Source organism: Mauremys reevesii, linkage group 6 (genome assembly GCF_016161935.1).
Source record: "Mauremys reevesii isolate NIE-2019 linkage group 6, ASM1616193v1, whole genome shotgun sequence".
In the NCBI taxonomy this organism is placed as follows: Eukaryota; Metazoa; Chordata; order Testudines; family Geoemydidae; genus Mauremys; species Mauremys reevesii.
In genome coordinates, this window is record NC_052628.1 from 82,946,865 (window position 1) to 82,964,922 (window position 18,058).

The 18,058-nt window shown below is 41.5% G+C and overlaps 1 protein-coding gene across 1 annotated transcript; it reads left to right on the forward strand.

Annotated features, from left to right (window-relative positions):
- The first annotated feature begins 5,931 nt into the window (after positions 1 to 5,931).
- Positions 5,932 to 16,375, forward strand: LOC120408774 (cryptic protein-like). The gene is made up of 7 exons (XM_039545999.1): positions 5,932 to 5,959; positions 12,337 to 12,473; positions 12,942 to 12,991; positions 13,110 to 13,286; positions 14,150 to 14,264; positions 14,354 to 14,463; positions 16,039 to 16,375. The coding sequence occupies exons 2-7, from the start codon at positions 12,451 to 12,453 to the stop codon at positions 16,173 to 16,175; spliced, it is 612 nt and encodes a 203-aa protein (XP_039401933.1). The 5' UTR covers positions 5,932 to 5,959; positions 12,337 to 12,450; the 3' UTR covers positions 16,176 to 16,375.
- Positions 16,376 to 18,058: the final 1,683 nt, after the last annotated feature.

The window sequence follows — 18,058 nt, forward strand, 5'->3', positions numbered from 1 at the left end:
CATGAGGTGGTCCTAGGAAAGTTTTGGTGTGCACCAGTGTGACAGAGCAGGAGTGGGGCTGTGCAAGCTGTGTTTATATGGGGTTGAGTTTTGGTTTTTTTAGTGCTACGTTTAATAAAACCTCAGTTCTAAAATCATCCCTGGTCGGGGAGTGTAACAAACTTTTTGGGTCAGGTGCCATCTCCCTTCCCCTGTTTATTCAGTATCAAGCACAATGGGGCCGTAGTTGCTACTACAATATAAATACATAATAATGTGCAGTTCAATGCTAACTCCTTCCTGCTCAGCAGCTCTGAAAGCAAGTGATGATGTTGTCCCCCCAGGGGAGATGCACAAAAGAGAAAGTTTTACCTGTATGTTCCAGATGAGCAGACAAGTGTCTGAGCCCACTCTGAATAAGATCTGGTGACATTTCAGCTGCTGTGGGGAACACCAGCCACAGTGAGGGGTACAGAAGCAAGACATTCGTCACATAGTCCTTTCCCCGGGTTGTGGGGATGCTGGAAAAAAGATGTGCAATTACACTTCCCCTCCCCTGGTCTGTGAAGAGGAGAGACTGACCCCTGTGCATGCACACAACTACATCCAGCAGCACTGCTTGCCCCACAACAAAAATAAAAATAACTCTGACCACTGGTTACAGGGTTAATAAGTCAACATAGCTATATCTGCACTGCAAATCAAGGCATGTTTTTATATTGAGATAGGTAATTTGAGATACCACTCTCAATGTAAGATCCTAGCAGAGACAAAGCAGGTAGTTTTAATTCAATGTATGCACCCTACATATCCCTCTTGGAGTTCAACATGACTAGCTACCACCAAGTAAAAACTACCCAAGCCTTGACTCCACTAGGATTTGACAGTGAGATAGCTATCTCTAGCAGGTCTGTTTCTATCTTGAGATCACTATGTTGATGTGAAAACACAATTTCATGATTTGTTGGGAGTGAAGATATGGCCACATTCTTGCCTGAGCAATGATTCATTAAGGAACTACAGATTTGGCTCCCAGTTTGTAAATGAGTTTGTCAAGTGCTCAGAGGCACTTTATAAATGCCAGTTATTCTTATTATAAGCTCATATACTGCAAACCCATATATATGTGCATAATTTTATTTATATGAGCAGTCCCATTTAAGTCACTGGGAAATAGTTATGCACATGTATAAGTGTCTGCAAGATTAGGGTCAAAGTTTGTAAGTGGAACTGTGGAAGAACATTTGGTTCCAAGAGAAAGATCAAAATTTATAGTTTGGTGAAAAAAAAGGGATGGATTTTTTTCCCCCCTTCATTAATTTGTGTGTGAAAAGCAAGGGCAGGTTTCCAGGTGAGAAATAGTCACTGTGGTCCTGTATCCCTGTAGTCCAGTGGTTCTCAAACTTTTGTACTAGTGACCACTTTCACATAGCAAGTCTCTGTGTGCAACCCCCCCCCCCCTATAAATTAAAAACACTTTTTTATATATTTAACACCATTATAAATGCTGGAGGCAATGTGGAGTTTGGGGTGGAGGCTGACAGCTTGTGATCCCCCCACATAATAACCTCGTGACCCCCTGAGGGGTCCTGACCCCCAGTTTGAGAATCTCTGCTGTAGTCAGTGTCCTCTGTAAAAATAAGAAAATTTTGCTGTGAAAATGATGCATTTTCACTTAAGGAGGAAATTCATGAGCACTCCCAAAGTATCTCTTAACTGCTAGTTTTAAATAATTTGAGATAAGCCAAGCCTCATCGTGAATGTGGTAATATATACTTAAGTCAGGCTGTAAACTTGACCTGAATGCATAGATATTTGCTCTGCTGGCATTTGCTTGAGATCAATATTTTTGCTAATTAGAAATTCACACCCTTCCCTCTTTAATCCTTAGCCAAACAAAACTGTGTTAACAGAACACACATTCACTATTTGTGTTATCGCTTTATGGCTTTGAGTTCTCTTGGTGACTCATGCTATTGTGGAAATCTCTGTTAAATTGTTTTTTGAAATCTTTGATTACTCTGTGAAACCATTTTTTTTTTAACCTTTGTAAAGTAGCAAACCAGACACTGTGACTTACAGCAGCACGTTGTTCTTATGCTTCAGCCACTTGGAAGATACTCTGGGATACAATCAGAGGAGCTCCCCTGGAATAAACATACTGTTGTGGCCAAGATACAGGCAGCCTGCTCTAGTGGATCCCCATGCATCTGATGAAGTGGGTTCTAGCTCACAAAGGCTTATGCCCAAATAAATATGTTAGTCTCTAAGGTGCTACATGCAGGGCCGGCTTTAGGCCGATTCCCCCGATTACCTGGAATCAGGCCCCGCGCCTGCGCCTAAGAAGGCCCCGCTCCTTAGGCATCTTTTTAATTTTTAATTTTTTTTTTTACATACCCAGCGTCGTTCCGGGTCTTTGGCGGCGGGGGGACCTTCACTCGCTCTGGGTCTTTGGCGGCATTTCGGCAGCAGGGGGTCCAAAGCGAGTGAAGGACCCTTTGCCGCCGAAGTGACGCCGAAGACCCGGACTGCCACCGGGTATTCGAATTGGGCCCTGCAGTTCCTAAAGCCAGCCCTGGCCACAAGGACTCCTCATTGTTTTTGCTCTACCGGTTGGAACAGGAGTCGGTGTCAAGCCTCGGGTCAAAGACAGATTCAGAGACCAGGTGCAAGGATCAGAAACCAGAAGTCAGCCAAGAAGACTGGATCCAATGCAGCAGCCACACAGAGCCCAGTTGTGCAGGTAACTTCCTGTGCCTCTCTTTGGGTTTAAATAGGAAGCCCTGACCAATCAGTGTTCACAGTGTTCCTCTAATTAGGCCCAGGGAGCCCTTGCAGATGTATCTTCATGGTCTCTCATGACTCGCAGGTTGGTAATCAGAGAGCTGCTGGGTGGCAGTAGGGAGACAATAGTTGTCTTGGACTAATGTAGACCCAGCTTCAAGACATGTGGGGCCATGATATATACAGGCAGAAATATTTAGGTTAAATATGGTGCTGCCCAAGACAATCTCTCTTTTAAAATGTGGTCTATCCTATGATAAAATCTGAGAACGAAACTTTAGTTTAAGATTTACATTTTTCAAAACTAGGCCTTTAAGAAACATTTCTGTCTACCAGCCAAGAGCTGAAGATAATTTGATAGTTTAAGTCAAACATTTTTTTTTAAATGTGAGCTACAGTACTTGTGAAAGGTATCAGCCTAACAGCACTGGACACTAACACTCTCTCTTTATCCCCAGAAAAGGTAGTACTGAGAATGAAGTACATGACTGCCCAGGCAACTCACCTAAAGGAGTGACAAGTTAGTTCAGTCTCCCTATTCCTGCATTCTGTGGCCTCTCTGGCTATGTCTTCTCCTCAAAGTTAGCCTCTCTGATCAACACCAGGGTTAGCATTGCCCAGGCGTCAGCAGCTACACTGCATAGTGGAGTTAGTGTGGTACTGCACTCCCTTGTGTGTGTGTGTGTCTCTATCTTGATAGGAATTCTGGGGCCATAGCTCATGGCTCTTTGTGTGGCAACTCTGACCCACTGTGAATTGTGGGAGAACTTGTCTGTCCTTCTGGGCACCTAGGGAAATTGTGGGAAGGCACTGGAGGACTATCAGCACTCAAATGATTTAGCCTGCATTCTCACTACAAAGTAGGTGAGTTAAAAAGCTGAATTCAGACGATAGGCACTGACTCTGGGGCTGCTGCAGGTCTGGAGCACCCACGGGGGAAAAATGGTGGGTGCTGAGCACCCACTGGCAGCCCCCCATCAGCACCTCCCCTCCCCCCAGCATCTCCAGCCCACCGGCGGGCCCTGCAGATCAGCACCTCCCACTCCTTCCCCGCACCTCCCACCTGCCACAATCAGCTGTTTCACAGCATGCAGGAGGCTGGGGGAGGGAGAAAGAGGGAAGACGCAGCACAGTCAGGGGAGGGGGCAAAACTGGGCGGGAAGAGGTGGGGCGAGGTGGAACGGGGGCAGGAAGACATGGGGCAGGAGTGAGGCCGTAGGGGAAAGGGTGGAGTGGGGATGGGGCCTGGGGCAGGGCCAGGTGTCGAGCACCCCTGGCACTTTGGAAAGTCGGCGGCTGTGACCCAGACACTAACCCATATCACCTAGCTTGAGCTGGAAGTACCACTTGATTCAGATGAGAGGTATTGTGTGTGGATGAAAAGGGGGTTAGGAGCAACACCTAAGTAACTGCCCTGTCTTCAGTGACGACATACCCTTTGTGAAAACTGTCAGTGGGGCACAGAGGGGCCAGTTGGGGTGGTAATGATTTTATGGAGTAAGGACACCAACTTATATCAGACAGGCTGGAGATAACTGGATAACAATGATCTTTGGTCATTAAGGACTAAGCCTAGATTCAAACATCAAGTGACCTAGAGCTAGAAATCTCTAAATTCCATACTGAATGTCTTGAAGAACCCAGTTCCATTAATCTCTCTGACTTTGTCAGGTACTTTTAGACAATTCCAATATGGATATTGAAATTGAGGCTTTCTCATTATTTCTTCCCTTTTGACCTTTCTGCTTGGAGCCACCAGAGCTGAAAAAGGATTGGGATTCTTTCAAATACCTACCAATTTTATACTTAATCAGTGAGAAGGGAATTAACTGAGTGGTGCAAGGTATGTTATGGGTCTATCATGGAGGTGTGAGTTTCTCTGGCCTGCAATGTGCAGGAGGTCAGACTAGATACTCATGATGATCCCTGCTGGCCTTAAAATCTATAAGTCCCCACCATCCCATCTCAGGCAGAATGTGTTTTGTGCCAGCATGGAGAGCAAAAATGAGAGTCCTATAATTAAACTTGGATATCTCCTATGGGAATGCAGAGCACTACTTTTTATCCACTGGCAGCTCAGCCTTCTATTCTCTTCCCCTCTCCTTCCTCCTTATCTTTCAGTGTCATACCTGTTTTCAGTTTTGTTCCCTTCCATTAGATGATTTTGCCTTTCCTGAGACTTCTGCCTGAATTATTTTCCTAAAAAGGCAGAGATTTGTACAAGATCCTAAGCTAGCATCATTGACTTCAGTGGAGGAGTGCCAGTTTACAGCAGCTGAAAGTCTGGCCTACTCTTTAACCAGATGAATTTAGCCTTGTTTTCATCTCCTCCCCCCAACACACACACACCGCCCCAACCCCTTTTCTCTGTTTCCTCTGTTTATTTTCTCTCTCCTATGCTATTTTCTTTCACCTCTCTGTAACCTCTTCCCATTAGTAAGAAATGTACCAGTCTTGACATTGCAATGCAACTTAATAAATTATGTTTGTAAAATGTCATATAATTACTAAGTATTATAAAGTCCTGCCAGTGTCACACAGGTGGCAGTAGAACTTAGGACCTCCTAGTTCCCATCTTGTGGTTAAACACTGGCCAGAGAGGCTTTTGGGAGCTGGTCTGGGAAATTTTTGTGTTTTAAAATAGATTTTGGAATTTATCAAACGGTTCCTTCAGGGCTCCAATATGTCAAATACCGAAATGTTCAGAGGCACAAAATCACATGGTATGAACTGGTGAAAATGTTGGCTTAATTACTCTGTTAATATAATATACATGACATAGCTATTTTTCCCACGCAAAGTATTTTTACCTCCTTGACTTTATCCTAACTCCTTCTGACAGCTGGTTCCTGTATCAGTGTGAGCAAGTGCCTTTTAGGGCTAGAGGTTCACCATTTCAATCGTTTCCTTTTCTGGTTACTGTATATGTTTTGGATTTTAGAGTGCATCTGTGCAGAGTGCACAAAAACAAAGCCATTAAACATGTGTTTTAAATTAATTGCTTTCTTGGCAGTTGTTTTAATACCTACAAGCACTAAGCAATATTTCTTTTGCTTGTTACAGAGCCAACCTTAAGAAGAGAATGGCTTACAATTCACAACCACTCAGGTTCTGTGAGAGAAGGAATTAACCAAGCATATTTTAACAAACAGTAGGAGAAGGCTATTTAATTAACTGTCATAAGAAGGCATATAAGGTAAGGGCCTGATCCTTTAATCATTTAGGCCCATATCCTAAAAGGTGTCTAATTCCTGTTGATTTTAATGGGAGTTAGGCACCTAAATATCTTTGAGGGTCTGGGCCTTAAACATGCGAGTAACTTTATTCATATGAATAGTCCCACTGAAGTCAATGCAAACTGATCCACATGAGGGAACCCCTATGCAACTATGTGGAGCCCTTTGTACCATAAGGCTCAGCATGGCTGGACCCATAGGCCTGTATGGAGTCCCACATAAGTCAAGTATATGGGTGTCTACCTGAGTGAATCCAGTTGCATTGACTTCAGTGGATTTATTCAGGTGAGTAAAGTTATGTAAAAGTATACGTTTTTTGTCCTCCCCCCCCCCAGGATTCAGGGTCCCCCCACCCATTTTCCCTGAAAAAGATGGAAGTTGCTATAATCTTTTGAAATTAGAGTCTATACATTTCCTCAAAGCTGGTTGGGATGTCTTGTCTGAAGGTTTCAAGCATACCATGTAACCATTTAAGCGCAAACACAATTAAAAGCTTGCTGTTCCTCACTAATCCCAAGAAACAAATGATTAAAACAATACTGATCACTTAAATTTGTAACCCCTCTAGCCAAAAAAGGAAAAGTAATTTCAAAAGGATAATTCCCAAGTTAAGCTTTAACGTGTTATCCTGAGTTTGAACAGCTTTCCCTAAGAACCTGATTCTATCTATATAGCTCTTCCAAAGACCTTTGTTGCTTTTCTGTTCCACCCCTTTAATCGTCTTGTCAATTTACAACATTCAAGCACATTGAAGTGGCCCATTGCTGAAAGAGAGACAATTCTATTCATCCTGTAGCCCTAGGTGTGCTTTAACTACTTGAAACAACTGCTTTATTTCCAGATCATGCTTTTGGCTTTACTTGTGGCTTTTTTAGTTCCATCTGCACTGGATCATTTTTGCATTCTCACTGCCAGTTCATGCACCTGGGCAGCCTGTAAAGTACTCACACCAAAAACTTGCAGAACCGGCTTTTGATATGGGGTGCTCCATTTTTAAGTGCTCAGATTCAGATGCTAAGGTGCAACTTCTGAAAATTTGGCTTCCAGGCCAACAAATAAATGGGTTCCCAAGAATTTCACAGACATTCCAGCTATCACTAGAAGTATACTAGGTATGATGTGAACACGTTTTGAAAGCACCTCTGCCCACACAACTTCAGTTCAGATAATTGCTGCACTAATATGGAACAGAACCCAAATATATTACAGCTGCAGCAGATCCTCCCAGCACAAACCCATTGTTCTCTTGCTCATCCTTCCAGTGACCACTCAGCAATCTGTGCACCTTCCCAGGGTGCCACATGGGGGGGGTCCCTACAAGAACTCTGTCTGTTCTTTGAACTTACTTCAACTACTTAGTACCTATCTCATCATCAACATCCACTTCAGTGATATTGCTGCATTTTGGTACAGGCCACCTAGTGCTTTTGGATTTGAAACCATCATTTCCTAACAAAGATGTTCTAGGACCATGCTGACAGCTGGCCTAAGAAGAATGCCAGCCCCGGGCCCTCACTAGGATCTGCTAATGAGAAGGTCTATTCAGAACCGAACTTTGCCATTCAGAACAACTTAGTATATACCAAATATTTCAGGGTATGTCTTACGTGCAGAGTTAACTTGGGTGAACAGCCAAATACAAAACTATGCACACGTTACTGTGTCTTCATTGGTGCCACACTCTCCATCTTTGTTGCTAGGACTTCTGGGAGCAGGTTTTTGAGCTGCAGCAAGGTGAGCTGCGTAATGATTCTTTCCAAGTGAATTATGGGAGAATTTGTCTGTCCTTCTGGGCATATGGAGGGGAAGGGGTTGTTGGAAAGCATTGGAAGACTATCAACACCTGCAGTGGTTATCCTTCATCCTCACTGCTAAGTGGGTTGTTTCCCAGTCAGAATGAAAAGCTCACTCAGGTTTTAGCCAATAGCTTCACACAAGATAACTAGCTCAGACTGAAAACACCACCAATCTTTGGTAAGAGGGTTTGTGTGTGTGGACAGAAGGACAGTTAAGGGAAACTCCCAATTAAGAGCCCAACTTATCTCTGCAGTGAAGACCCAGTGTGATACCCACAGTGTCAGGATGAATTTAGCATAAATACAGTGCCAGAATAAAATGAAAAGCCACAAAGGAGAGTTCAATAAGGCACAGGACAACACATCACTAAGGCAGGATGACACTCCCGCCCCTTCTCAAGCCATTGTTGAGCCTAAGGCACCCACTCAGCCTCCCATGATGCAGGACATTAGAGAGTCACCTGGTAGAATGGTGATGGAGGAGAAGATAAGATAAAGATAAGTGGTGTGGCAAGGAGTTGGGCCAGGAATGTGACCAAAAGTCCATAGCCTGTTGCTGTCCCAGCTCCCTACTGATTGATACTAGTGTGGAAGTACACTAGAGCAGCAAAAATATTTTCATCAGTGGTCCTAAGTCAGGAACTGATTGGAATACCATGCTCTGAGTGTCCCTAGCCTCTGTTTGCCAGAAGCTGGGAGTGGCTGACAGGGGATGGATCACTCGCTTGTTGCCTGTTCTGTTCAGAACCTCTGAAGCACCTGGCATTGGCCACTGTCAGAAGACAGGATACTGGGCTAGATGGACCATTGGTCTGACCCAGTCTAGCCATTCTTATGTTCTTATATTGGCAACATCCCTAGTCTAAAATCTTACTCTGAGCTGAGTCAATATTTCCAGCATGGAGTTCAGGCAGTTAGTGATACCTGAATTCTCCAGTTCCTGCCCTCTGTCCCACCTCATTCTCTGCTGAAATACTGACAATGGCTTCCTCAGGTGCCAACAGATTTGTCAAAGCTAGGAAAGCTGTCAGAACAACTATGCAAGATGCTTCAGTTCCTCTGGGATGTGCTCTATACTAGAGATTAATGCAGAAAGTGGAGGGTCCTTAATCTTCCAGAATAACCTGCTGCTCATACATTAGGGATCTGTGCTGGGAATTGTGAGACAGGTAGACCTTGGGAGACCCACAGGCACTGATATATTAACTTCTGAAAGGAAAGGCTTTGTCCTGTGCCCTGATAAAGCAATTTTGTGTGGACATGCTGCTGAACTCATCTACATAAACCAGGTAGGTAAGTGCAGGCTCACTGAGCCCCTCCCAGAACAAACTGTACTAGAAACACCTAACTAATGTTTAACCATCAAAAAGCTCTCTAGTATAGATAGAGCTTGATTGAAACTGTTAGGACCAATTCCTCCTGTCTCCATTCTTATCTTGTTTACAGCTGATAAAAGGAGATGAGTTTGCTCTCATGACAGGTTTCTCTCAGATTCTTGTGCATAAGCAATCCCTTTCTGGTAGATTTTGTTGACAACAAACATTGGAGGCTATTCTGCAGTTTCATGCCAAACTCCTCTCCATAAGCAAAAGTGGCATAAGCTACGCCTGTGGCCTCAGTCGACATGTGCCCTTTCTGTGTGACTGCAGGGAGAAGGAAGAAAGAAATAAGGTAACATGGTGAGAAACATTTATCAATTGATTTACAGCTCTCTGGGCCATCAAATCTTTCACTCCTTAGGGCTGACTTCAGATCTTAAACAAATGGCACAAAGTGTGAAGATGCATCTATATTTCTTTACAAGTATCCCCTTTTAAAAGTTACCTCTAGTATAAAATGGGGGTCTTGATACCAAAAAAGTAGTGCGACGTCACTGATATTTGAATCAGGATTACATTTACTAAAAAAACTATGAAGTGTTCTGTCTCCATATTTATTTTGCCCTGTTTACATTTTCTGGCTTCCATCTGTGGTGAGGGAGAAAAGCCGTAAACTGGATCCTGAGTGATAGTGTGGCTGTTTGCTTTATTTTCTAAAGGTTTCAAACTAAAGGGACACTGACATGTAGATTAATTAATTGTTTTGTCTAATAATAATCATAATAAATTATTAAAAGCATTTATTCTAGTGCTTTACTTCTTGAACTCAAAACATTATCCTCATTTTACACTTATGGAAAATAAGGAATGGAACTGGAGATTCAATTAGAATCAAAGGAATTTAATGAGTTTGATTTAAAAGCAAACAAACATTGGGAAAACATTTTATTGAAATATTCCCCAGCAGTGCTAAAAACCAAACACTGTTAGTACATGCAAACCCAACACTGCCTAGTTTAATTACATTGCCCAAGCTGCCTGAAACACGCTAGGGCCCAGATGCAGGGAAGCATCCCTATTCAGGATAGCACTTGAACATGTGCTTAATTTAAGGTCAATAGGATTAAACAAATGGCTAAACCTAAGTATGTGCTTAAGTGCTGTCCTGAACTTGGACTTGAGCACAGGCTTAAGTGCTTTCCTGAACTGGATCTAAAAGGAGGAGACAGCAAAAATCGTGGAAGAGTAAACTAGATTTTAGAAGTTATTCCAGTTTAATCTAAAATACTACTAACTCAGGTAAGGATTCTGTTTTTCTGACATTATTTAAATAGACACAGTCACGATAAAAATCAAAGTCTCAACTCTAGATTCTATGTTATTGGTATACCCACACCATACAATTGCATCAAATTATGCTCTGAGTTACTCTGGATTTACAGTGATGGCTGGTCTACACGCAAACTTGCACCCAAATGGCAGAGTTAATTACAACAGACTGGGTTATTTTGGTGCAAGTCAGTGCTCTGGAACGAAAGTGGTTAATGTTGATTTAGCGAAAAGTGGTTACAAACCTAAATTAGAATACAGCCAGCTAAAACTGAGCTAAAAGTCCTGCATCTGCACTGGGGAAAAGGTTAAGTTTAAGTCCAGTTTACCCAGCAGGTGGTATCTAAGGCTTTGCTGCAAAAAAAGGTGTGTTTTTACATCGTTAGTTATCTCAATGTAAATGCTAGTGGAGAAAAGACATGGGTAGTTTTTTTTTAACTTCAATGTTACTGGTTGAGATCAACCTCAGGTTTTGCTAAATGAACAGTAGGATCACATTTTCTTCCCTTATCCACACTGCACACAATGAGAATAAATTGTGCAACTGACTGGTGGTCACTGCAAAATATATGGAGCCTGATTCTCCCCTGCTTGCACTTTGGGTAGTCATTGGCACCTGTGATAAGTGATTCTGAAGTGGTAGTTTTACAGCCACCTTCCATTGTCTTTGTACAGTTGTATTTGACTTTTCAAGGAAACGGGGAATTGGGTCCATGATCTTCCAGGTCAGTGTGTTCTTTGTACCCTGTGATGGCATCTCCATAAATGTGGTGTACCCATGGTGTTTAGATCAAGCTAAATTATATCTTGATTATTATCTGAAAGAGAGAGATCTGTAGGCAATTTAGTAAATTCAATTTACAGTTGACATTGAAATGAATAAGTGATGCCCCCAATGTTTCGGGGGATGGCTACATGAGTGTTACAAATTTTTCATCAAATTAAGGCTCCAAATGCAAAACTTAACTCTCATTGACAACATGTGGATTTGTGACACTCTCTGGAGAACTTTGGGTGCAGGAGTCAAAAATAGATTATACTGCATGCTGTCCAAGCTATTTGAACCATAATAATTCAGACAAATATTACTTCCTCATATTGGCTTGTTATAGTTACACTAGTCAGTTACATCTAATAAAGAAATTATGAAGAGACCAACTTAGGATCAATCAAGGAGGGACATAGTAGGCATAAAAACGTTTGAATATAGACCCACATATAATATAAAAATTATATATACACACACATATATACTTCTGCCCTTAAAGAGCACAAAGATTCACAAGAATGTGTTTCTCTCGCTGTCTCTTCAACAAACAGGGGCTGCAAAAGACATAGAGCTGCCCCTGTCAACAGAGTAGAATTTCACCCACTGTGTTCATAATGAAGGAACCCCTACATTTATATAGGATTTGCAATAGAGGATCACATCAGCCTCTGTCAGTGCCCAATAACTCATGTTATTACAGAAGGCAAGGAATTGAATTAAATCACATCATCCACTGAGGCCCACACATTCTAAACTTGTGTGCCTAAAGTGGGTGCTCAGTCTTTTTGAAAATCATGATATTAACTGAAGTCCTAAAAATGGATTTAGGTACTTAACTTTAGTCATCCAATGACCTGCTCCCCCAGTTCACTGCGTGCAAACAGAAACTGATGTAAATCGCACTTTTTGCTCCACCTCCAGCAAGCTGTGTGTGGGTTAGGGGTGGGGTGGACTAGCAAACTCAGAGAAATGATAAGTGACTGTCTATCACTACCTCAGTGAGGATCTACAAGCAGCAGAGCTGGGAACTATGTCTCATCTATATTGCTATGGTCTAGAGATAAAAGGAAAAGTTTCCTCCGTTTTCTCTCCTCTGCTCTTTATCCTGTCTCTTGATGGAGCAGTCACAGCGTATGGTATGAAGATTGCTGCATGTAACAGCCTACACTGATCTACCTTGGAATCGTGCATCTAGTCAAGCTGCTGAGAATCACACTAGAATTGCAGAGTGACGGAAAATGTACCGGGGACAGCATGTTCGGTAAGGCGATCTGCCGGCCAATTACTTTCTATAAGCAGGAAATCATTTGATTTGAGTCAAACTCTCTTTATATAATTTAGAGCAGACAATTTAAACAAGAGTAACAGTGAAACAATATATTTGTGAACTTTACTTCAAATGAAGATTAATGCCTACTTTTGTCTTCCGTGCTTTTGTAATGGGGTGCTTTACTAATAGGCTAGCTGTACTCAACAACTGTATATAGCAACTTGAAAACAACCAAATGTATGAATCTGTGGCATTATGTAGGGAAACTAGATTTATACATACAGTTTTTTTCATTGACAAGTTTATTTCGTGGTGTGCTAATCTGAATTATTAGTATTACACTACCTGTAGCCTATCAGGCACTGTATATTTTTTCATAAGAATCCATTTCAGTATTCAACAATGTGCTTCATCATTTTTATTTCCATAAACTTTTCATTTTTTCTTTTATTTTTGTAGAATTCTTTTTACTGTGAGTCTGGCCTTGCAGGTCATTCATTATGGAAAAGGTAAAGGGGAGCTTATATTTCCCATCTGTTTTCGTGTGCAAGTTTTTCTGAATATATAATGTGTTGCTCATTTCAAACTGTTCTTTCCCTCCCCTGCCGATTTCACTACCTTTCCAAGGCCGTGAAAAAGAGGAGCATAAAAGTGATGGAGAAAATGTGCATGCAACAGCCCAAAAGCAACAGCCAAAAAATCAAGGCACTACTCTAAATATGTTTAATGACATGAATCGGAGTGATGAGAGCAGCAAGCAACAGAGTTCGAGGACTTTTGTACCCTTTACTGGGCTTACAGATAGTAGGTAACATTTCTATACCATCATGTGTGCGCAGTGCTGTAAAATTGCTATATTAACCATTTGCAAAGTGCCTTCATAAGCATTCATTCAACATCAATAACCCTTTGTCCTCCTAAGCACTAACTAGGCTGGATTCTGATAGTTTAAGCTGGACAATTTAGAAATCCCTGTGGACTATTGTTTATAAAGTGAGCATATAAAATTAAGGTTGAACTAGGTTTCTTGCATCTACAAAACCACTGTCAAGGATAAAGAAAATAAGTGCAGATGTTGGTCTTACAAACGAGGTGTGCACTAGTCTTGAAGGTTTTTTTTAAAAAATGATTTTGTTTTATAGTTAAAAATTCTCGTTAAATTGAAATTTTAATCATTTTTATTTAAGAGTGACTGTCTATAAACAAACAGTAACACTCCAAAACAACTGCAGATTTCTGTGTCTCATAACATCACAAAGTTTTAGGTGAGAGAATCCATCCCAGTCAGATCTCCTCTGTTGCACGGCAGAGTAAAGCTGAGTGACAGTGCTAAAGAACAACCCTGATTTATAAGTGTGACTGAAATCTGCCTCTGTCAAAGTGAAATATTTCAGTTCCATACATACTTCTTCTGTAGAAGTTGTCAGGAGTTGCTTCTTGACCATCCTGTAATCCCTAGTAGTTTGCTTTTAATCCTTAACTAAACAAACTCAGCTTAACTGAACAAACATTCCTAACAGGCAGCTAATTTTATTGCCCCTAAGGACAATAAAACTAGACATCCCTAAGATCCTTTGGCAGCTACAGAGACCTGAAAGAACAAATGAGAAAGGAGGTTGTTCCAAGTTTTCCTATTTCTTAGTAAATTGTGGACCATTGTCTTTTAGGTAAAAAACTGAACAGGCATTGTTGTCAAAATGGAGGAACCTGTATCCTGGGCAGTTTCTGTGCTTGCCCAAAACACTTCACTGGCAGATATTGTGAGCATGACGAGCAGAATAGGTAAGAAAGAAAAGATGAAGGCAGAGATCCTCCAGGTTATTACTGAAGACAAGCAGGGAAATGCAAAACCTCTCCCTTGTCATTGACAGCAACTGTGGCAGTGTTGCCCATGGAGTCTGGGTGCAAAAGGGTTGTCGATTCTGTCGATGTGGCTATGGGGTTCTGCACTGCCTTTCGGAAATAACGCAAGACAACTGTGGTAAGGAGATGGTTATTTAACTAGTGGGGAATAAATGGGGCTTTTTAGTAGTTACCGGACAACATTATTTTCTGCAGAATTTGCATTAACGTGAAACTTATTCAGTGGCCTGGTCTATTTTTGAGAACACATTAATGTAATGGTACTTCTACATTTGCACTTCTAAAGCAGCTCATCCACAGATCTCAAAGTACTTTGCAAATATTAGTGAATAAAGCATAAGAACACTCCTGTACAGTAGGGAATTATTTCCCCCAGTTCAATTAAAAATTAAAGAGGTTAAATTAGTTGGCCAGGTTTTCAAACACTTAAATCAAAGGGACTATTCATATGTGTAAATTACATGCATAAAATTTGCTGGGTCAGAAGGTTTAGAACCTTCTTGAAAATGGTTACCAACATAAAATACAAATAAAGCCTTTACACTTACTTAGACCCTTTTGTCAGAGGATCTCACTACATGTTACAAGCTTCACCTCAACTCTGTGGGGCAGGAATATACTATATTATTCACATTTTATACAGGAGGAAACTAAGGTATCAAGAAGTTAGAGACTTGCACAAGATCACATAGGAAGCAGGTGGTAGAGTCAGAATGGGAACCTAAGGGTGGATGAATACCACTTCAATCTGTATCTTAATCATGAGAGTACTCTTAGGGTATGTCTACACTTAAAACGCTACAGTGGCACCTTGCTAGCACTTCAGTGTAGACACAACTTAGGGCTTGTCTACACTGGCAATCTACAGTGCTGCAGCTTTCTTACTCAGGGGTGTGTAAAAACACCCCCTGGAGCACAGCAAGTTTCAGCACTGTAAAGCGCCAGTGTAGACAGTGCACCAACGCTGGGAGCTATGCCCCTCGTGCTCTCTCCCAGCACTTCGCCACAACCACACAAGCCAGGTTAAAGCACTGCCAGTGTAAACTAGCCCTTATTCTGATAGGAGTTAATCAAACTCCCCAAGAGGCGGTAGCTAGGTTGACCTAATGCTGACTACATGGGGACTTTGGCTGTCAAACTACACAATTCTGGGGTGTGGATTTTTCACACCCCTGAGCAAAGTAGTTAAGCCAACCTAATTTTCTAGTGTAGACCAGGCCATAGACTTGTAAAGTGTTTTGAAGATTGGTTTAAAGTGCTATATAAGTAGATATTACCATTTTTTTAAAACTGTACAAAAAGAATTTTTAGGGCTGAATTACTCAGTTATTTTCTGCTTGTGTGTTAATGGCTGTAGAAGGATGGCTTTTTTCCCTTGAGGAAAGGGTTAACAGTCAACATAAAGAATGAGTGCATGCCACTTGCTAACATCTTTGCCAGTGCTTGGTATTTACTTTTGATTATGCTGAGATTAATGCTTCAAGAGCTGATAAGTGCTATCAGTTGCTTCTCAAACGATCCTTGATGGCATCCATTCACATCTCTCCTCTGAGAATAGACTTTTTGATTGGCTTTCACATCTGATAGCTTTAACTTAAGTATCTGCAAAGATGTTGGGAGGAAATTTCAAAGTCTGTTGAAATCATTCCTATCTCACTCCCATGTTAACTTTTCTTAATTATTATTTTCTCAGATCTAAAAATAGAAGAGGAGGAATTTCTCAGGTTACGTTCTAGTGGCCCAAGATTACAGCAAACAAAAATGTGCTCTCTCATTCTCCTACTCTGCTTCTTCACATTGTTCTGCAGCAGGCTCCATCAGCAGTTTTGAGACTGGCTATATGAAAGAATTTATTTAGGACTCAAATCCCCTCACTTTGAATCAAACAGAGTTTTTTGCCCATTGACAAAACCATTTTTCTAACAGACTGAATGATAAGAGGTGAAATGTACGTTACCTCAAATTTTCCTCTTTAACCTAAAGATAACCTCTACTTACTTGTCTGCCTGAAAGGGACATGCTAAGGATTAATTAGTTAATGTTAGTAAAGAGCTTAGATTATGAAAAGCACTAGACTGTATGAATGCTATGTATTAATTCTTATTACTACTTCTATCAGGGTCTGATTTAAGCAGTTCTCTAGTTTTGAAGTATTGGCTCTTCCAGTGGAAGAAACCCCTCAATGTTCTATGCCTTAAGCATTGGAAATTTATATCTATTATTTCTTTGCATATATTTAACATTTTATTTAAAAAAATAAAACAAATCTTATTTCAAAGGATCCCTCTGTATTTTTTAATTTAAACCTTTAAAAAGGAACAGGAGAAAGTTGGTAAGTGGCTGTGGCATTTCCTGTGACTAATTGCTGTTCTTGGGATTCAATCTGAGCAGCTCTCTGCAAAGGTGTCTCCTCCCCTCCCCCCCACATCACTTAGGCATTGATTGTGCCTTGAGATGCAGCACTGTGTAAGCAGTTGCAATCCTACCTTCCTCCCAGAGGTAATAAAATGCTACTGCCTCCCAACTAGCAGATTCATTCCTTCAGCCACCCTATATTGACCAGCCAGATCCAAGGCTCTCTGCTCATTCCCCACCCTTCTGCCCACTCCCAACATACCTACACAAGTGGCCTCATATACAGCCTATACGCTTCTCCGCTCCAGCAACTGAGATGTGGGTAGGCTACACAGAGAGATGGAGGTCTCTTTCTGAGAAAGCAAATCTAAGTAAGACATCTATTCTCTAAGGGACAAATCCACACACCAGTGCCCTGACCAAGTATCCTGGCTGGGGAAGCCCCTATGAGAGGGAGGATTCCTTTTCCTTCCCCCCAAAAAACTGCAAAGCTCCAAGGAAGCCACTTTAGTGAGGTGATGCATTAAACTCCCTACTCCTACTCCCTACTCCTAATGTAAGAAGTAGCATCCCCAGGCATAGAGTGCCCCCTCTCATGTTGGAGGGGTTAAGGACCTGAAGAGCCACAAGGCAGCAAATCCCCTGGCTTGTCTCAATCTAAACTTTACATGACTGATCAGGCAGACAATCATCCACGAAGCTGAGCTCTACAAGATGCTCCCGGCCCAGATCGTTTCCACTCCCCTTGTTCTATGAAACCACCACCGCTTCAACCTCAAAGATAGGGCAAAATTTACACCAAAATGGGTACATTGTTTTGAAAAATATTCATTATGTTGTAAGTTGGAGTTCTTGTGATTTGGATTCTGTATCAAACACGCGGATCAAACTATGCATGTCCCAAGGAAAAGTTTTCAAGTTTGATATAGAGCATACTTGTTCAGTGTATTATAGATTATATAGCTTGTGCGGTAACTGAAATATACTAGAATATATACAATTATTTTTGGCTAATTTACATCTATTATATAAAACATCCAAAAATCACAGTCTTAAATGGTGTAACATAAGTAAGGCATCTGGCAACCAAACAGACATGAGATGCAGGAGAATGTAAGAGTGTGTGTGTGTGTGTGTGTGTACTAACCCTGAAGGAACTGTATGTAATTGGGCTGTTGAGGTCTGATGGAATTAGACCAATAGAAAGTTCTAGCAAAGCAGAATTTCCCTGCCCTACCAAAGCCACATTCCAGAACAGCTGATTAGGACCAGAGAGGTAAGTGTTTCTCATTAACATCAGTGGAAATCACTAGCTCACTCTAAATGCAAAGATCTGATCATTTAACCTCATTTGGTAG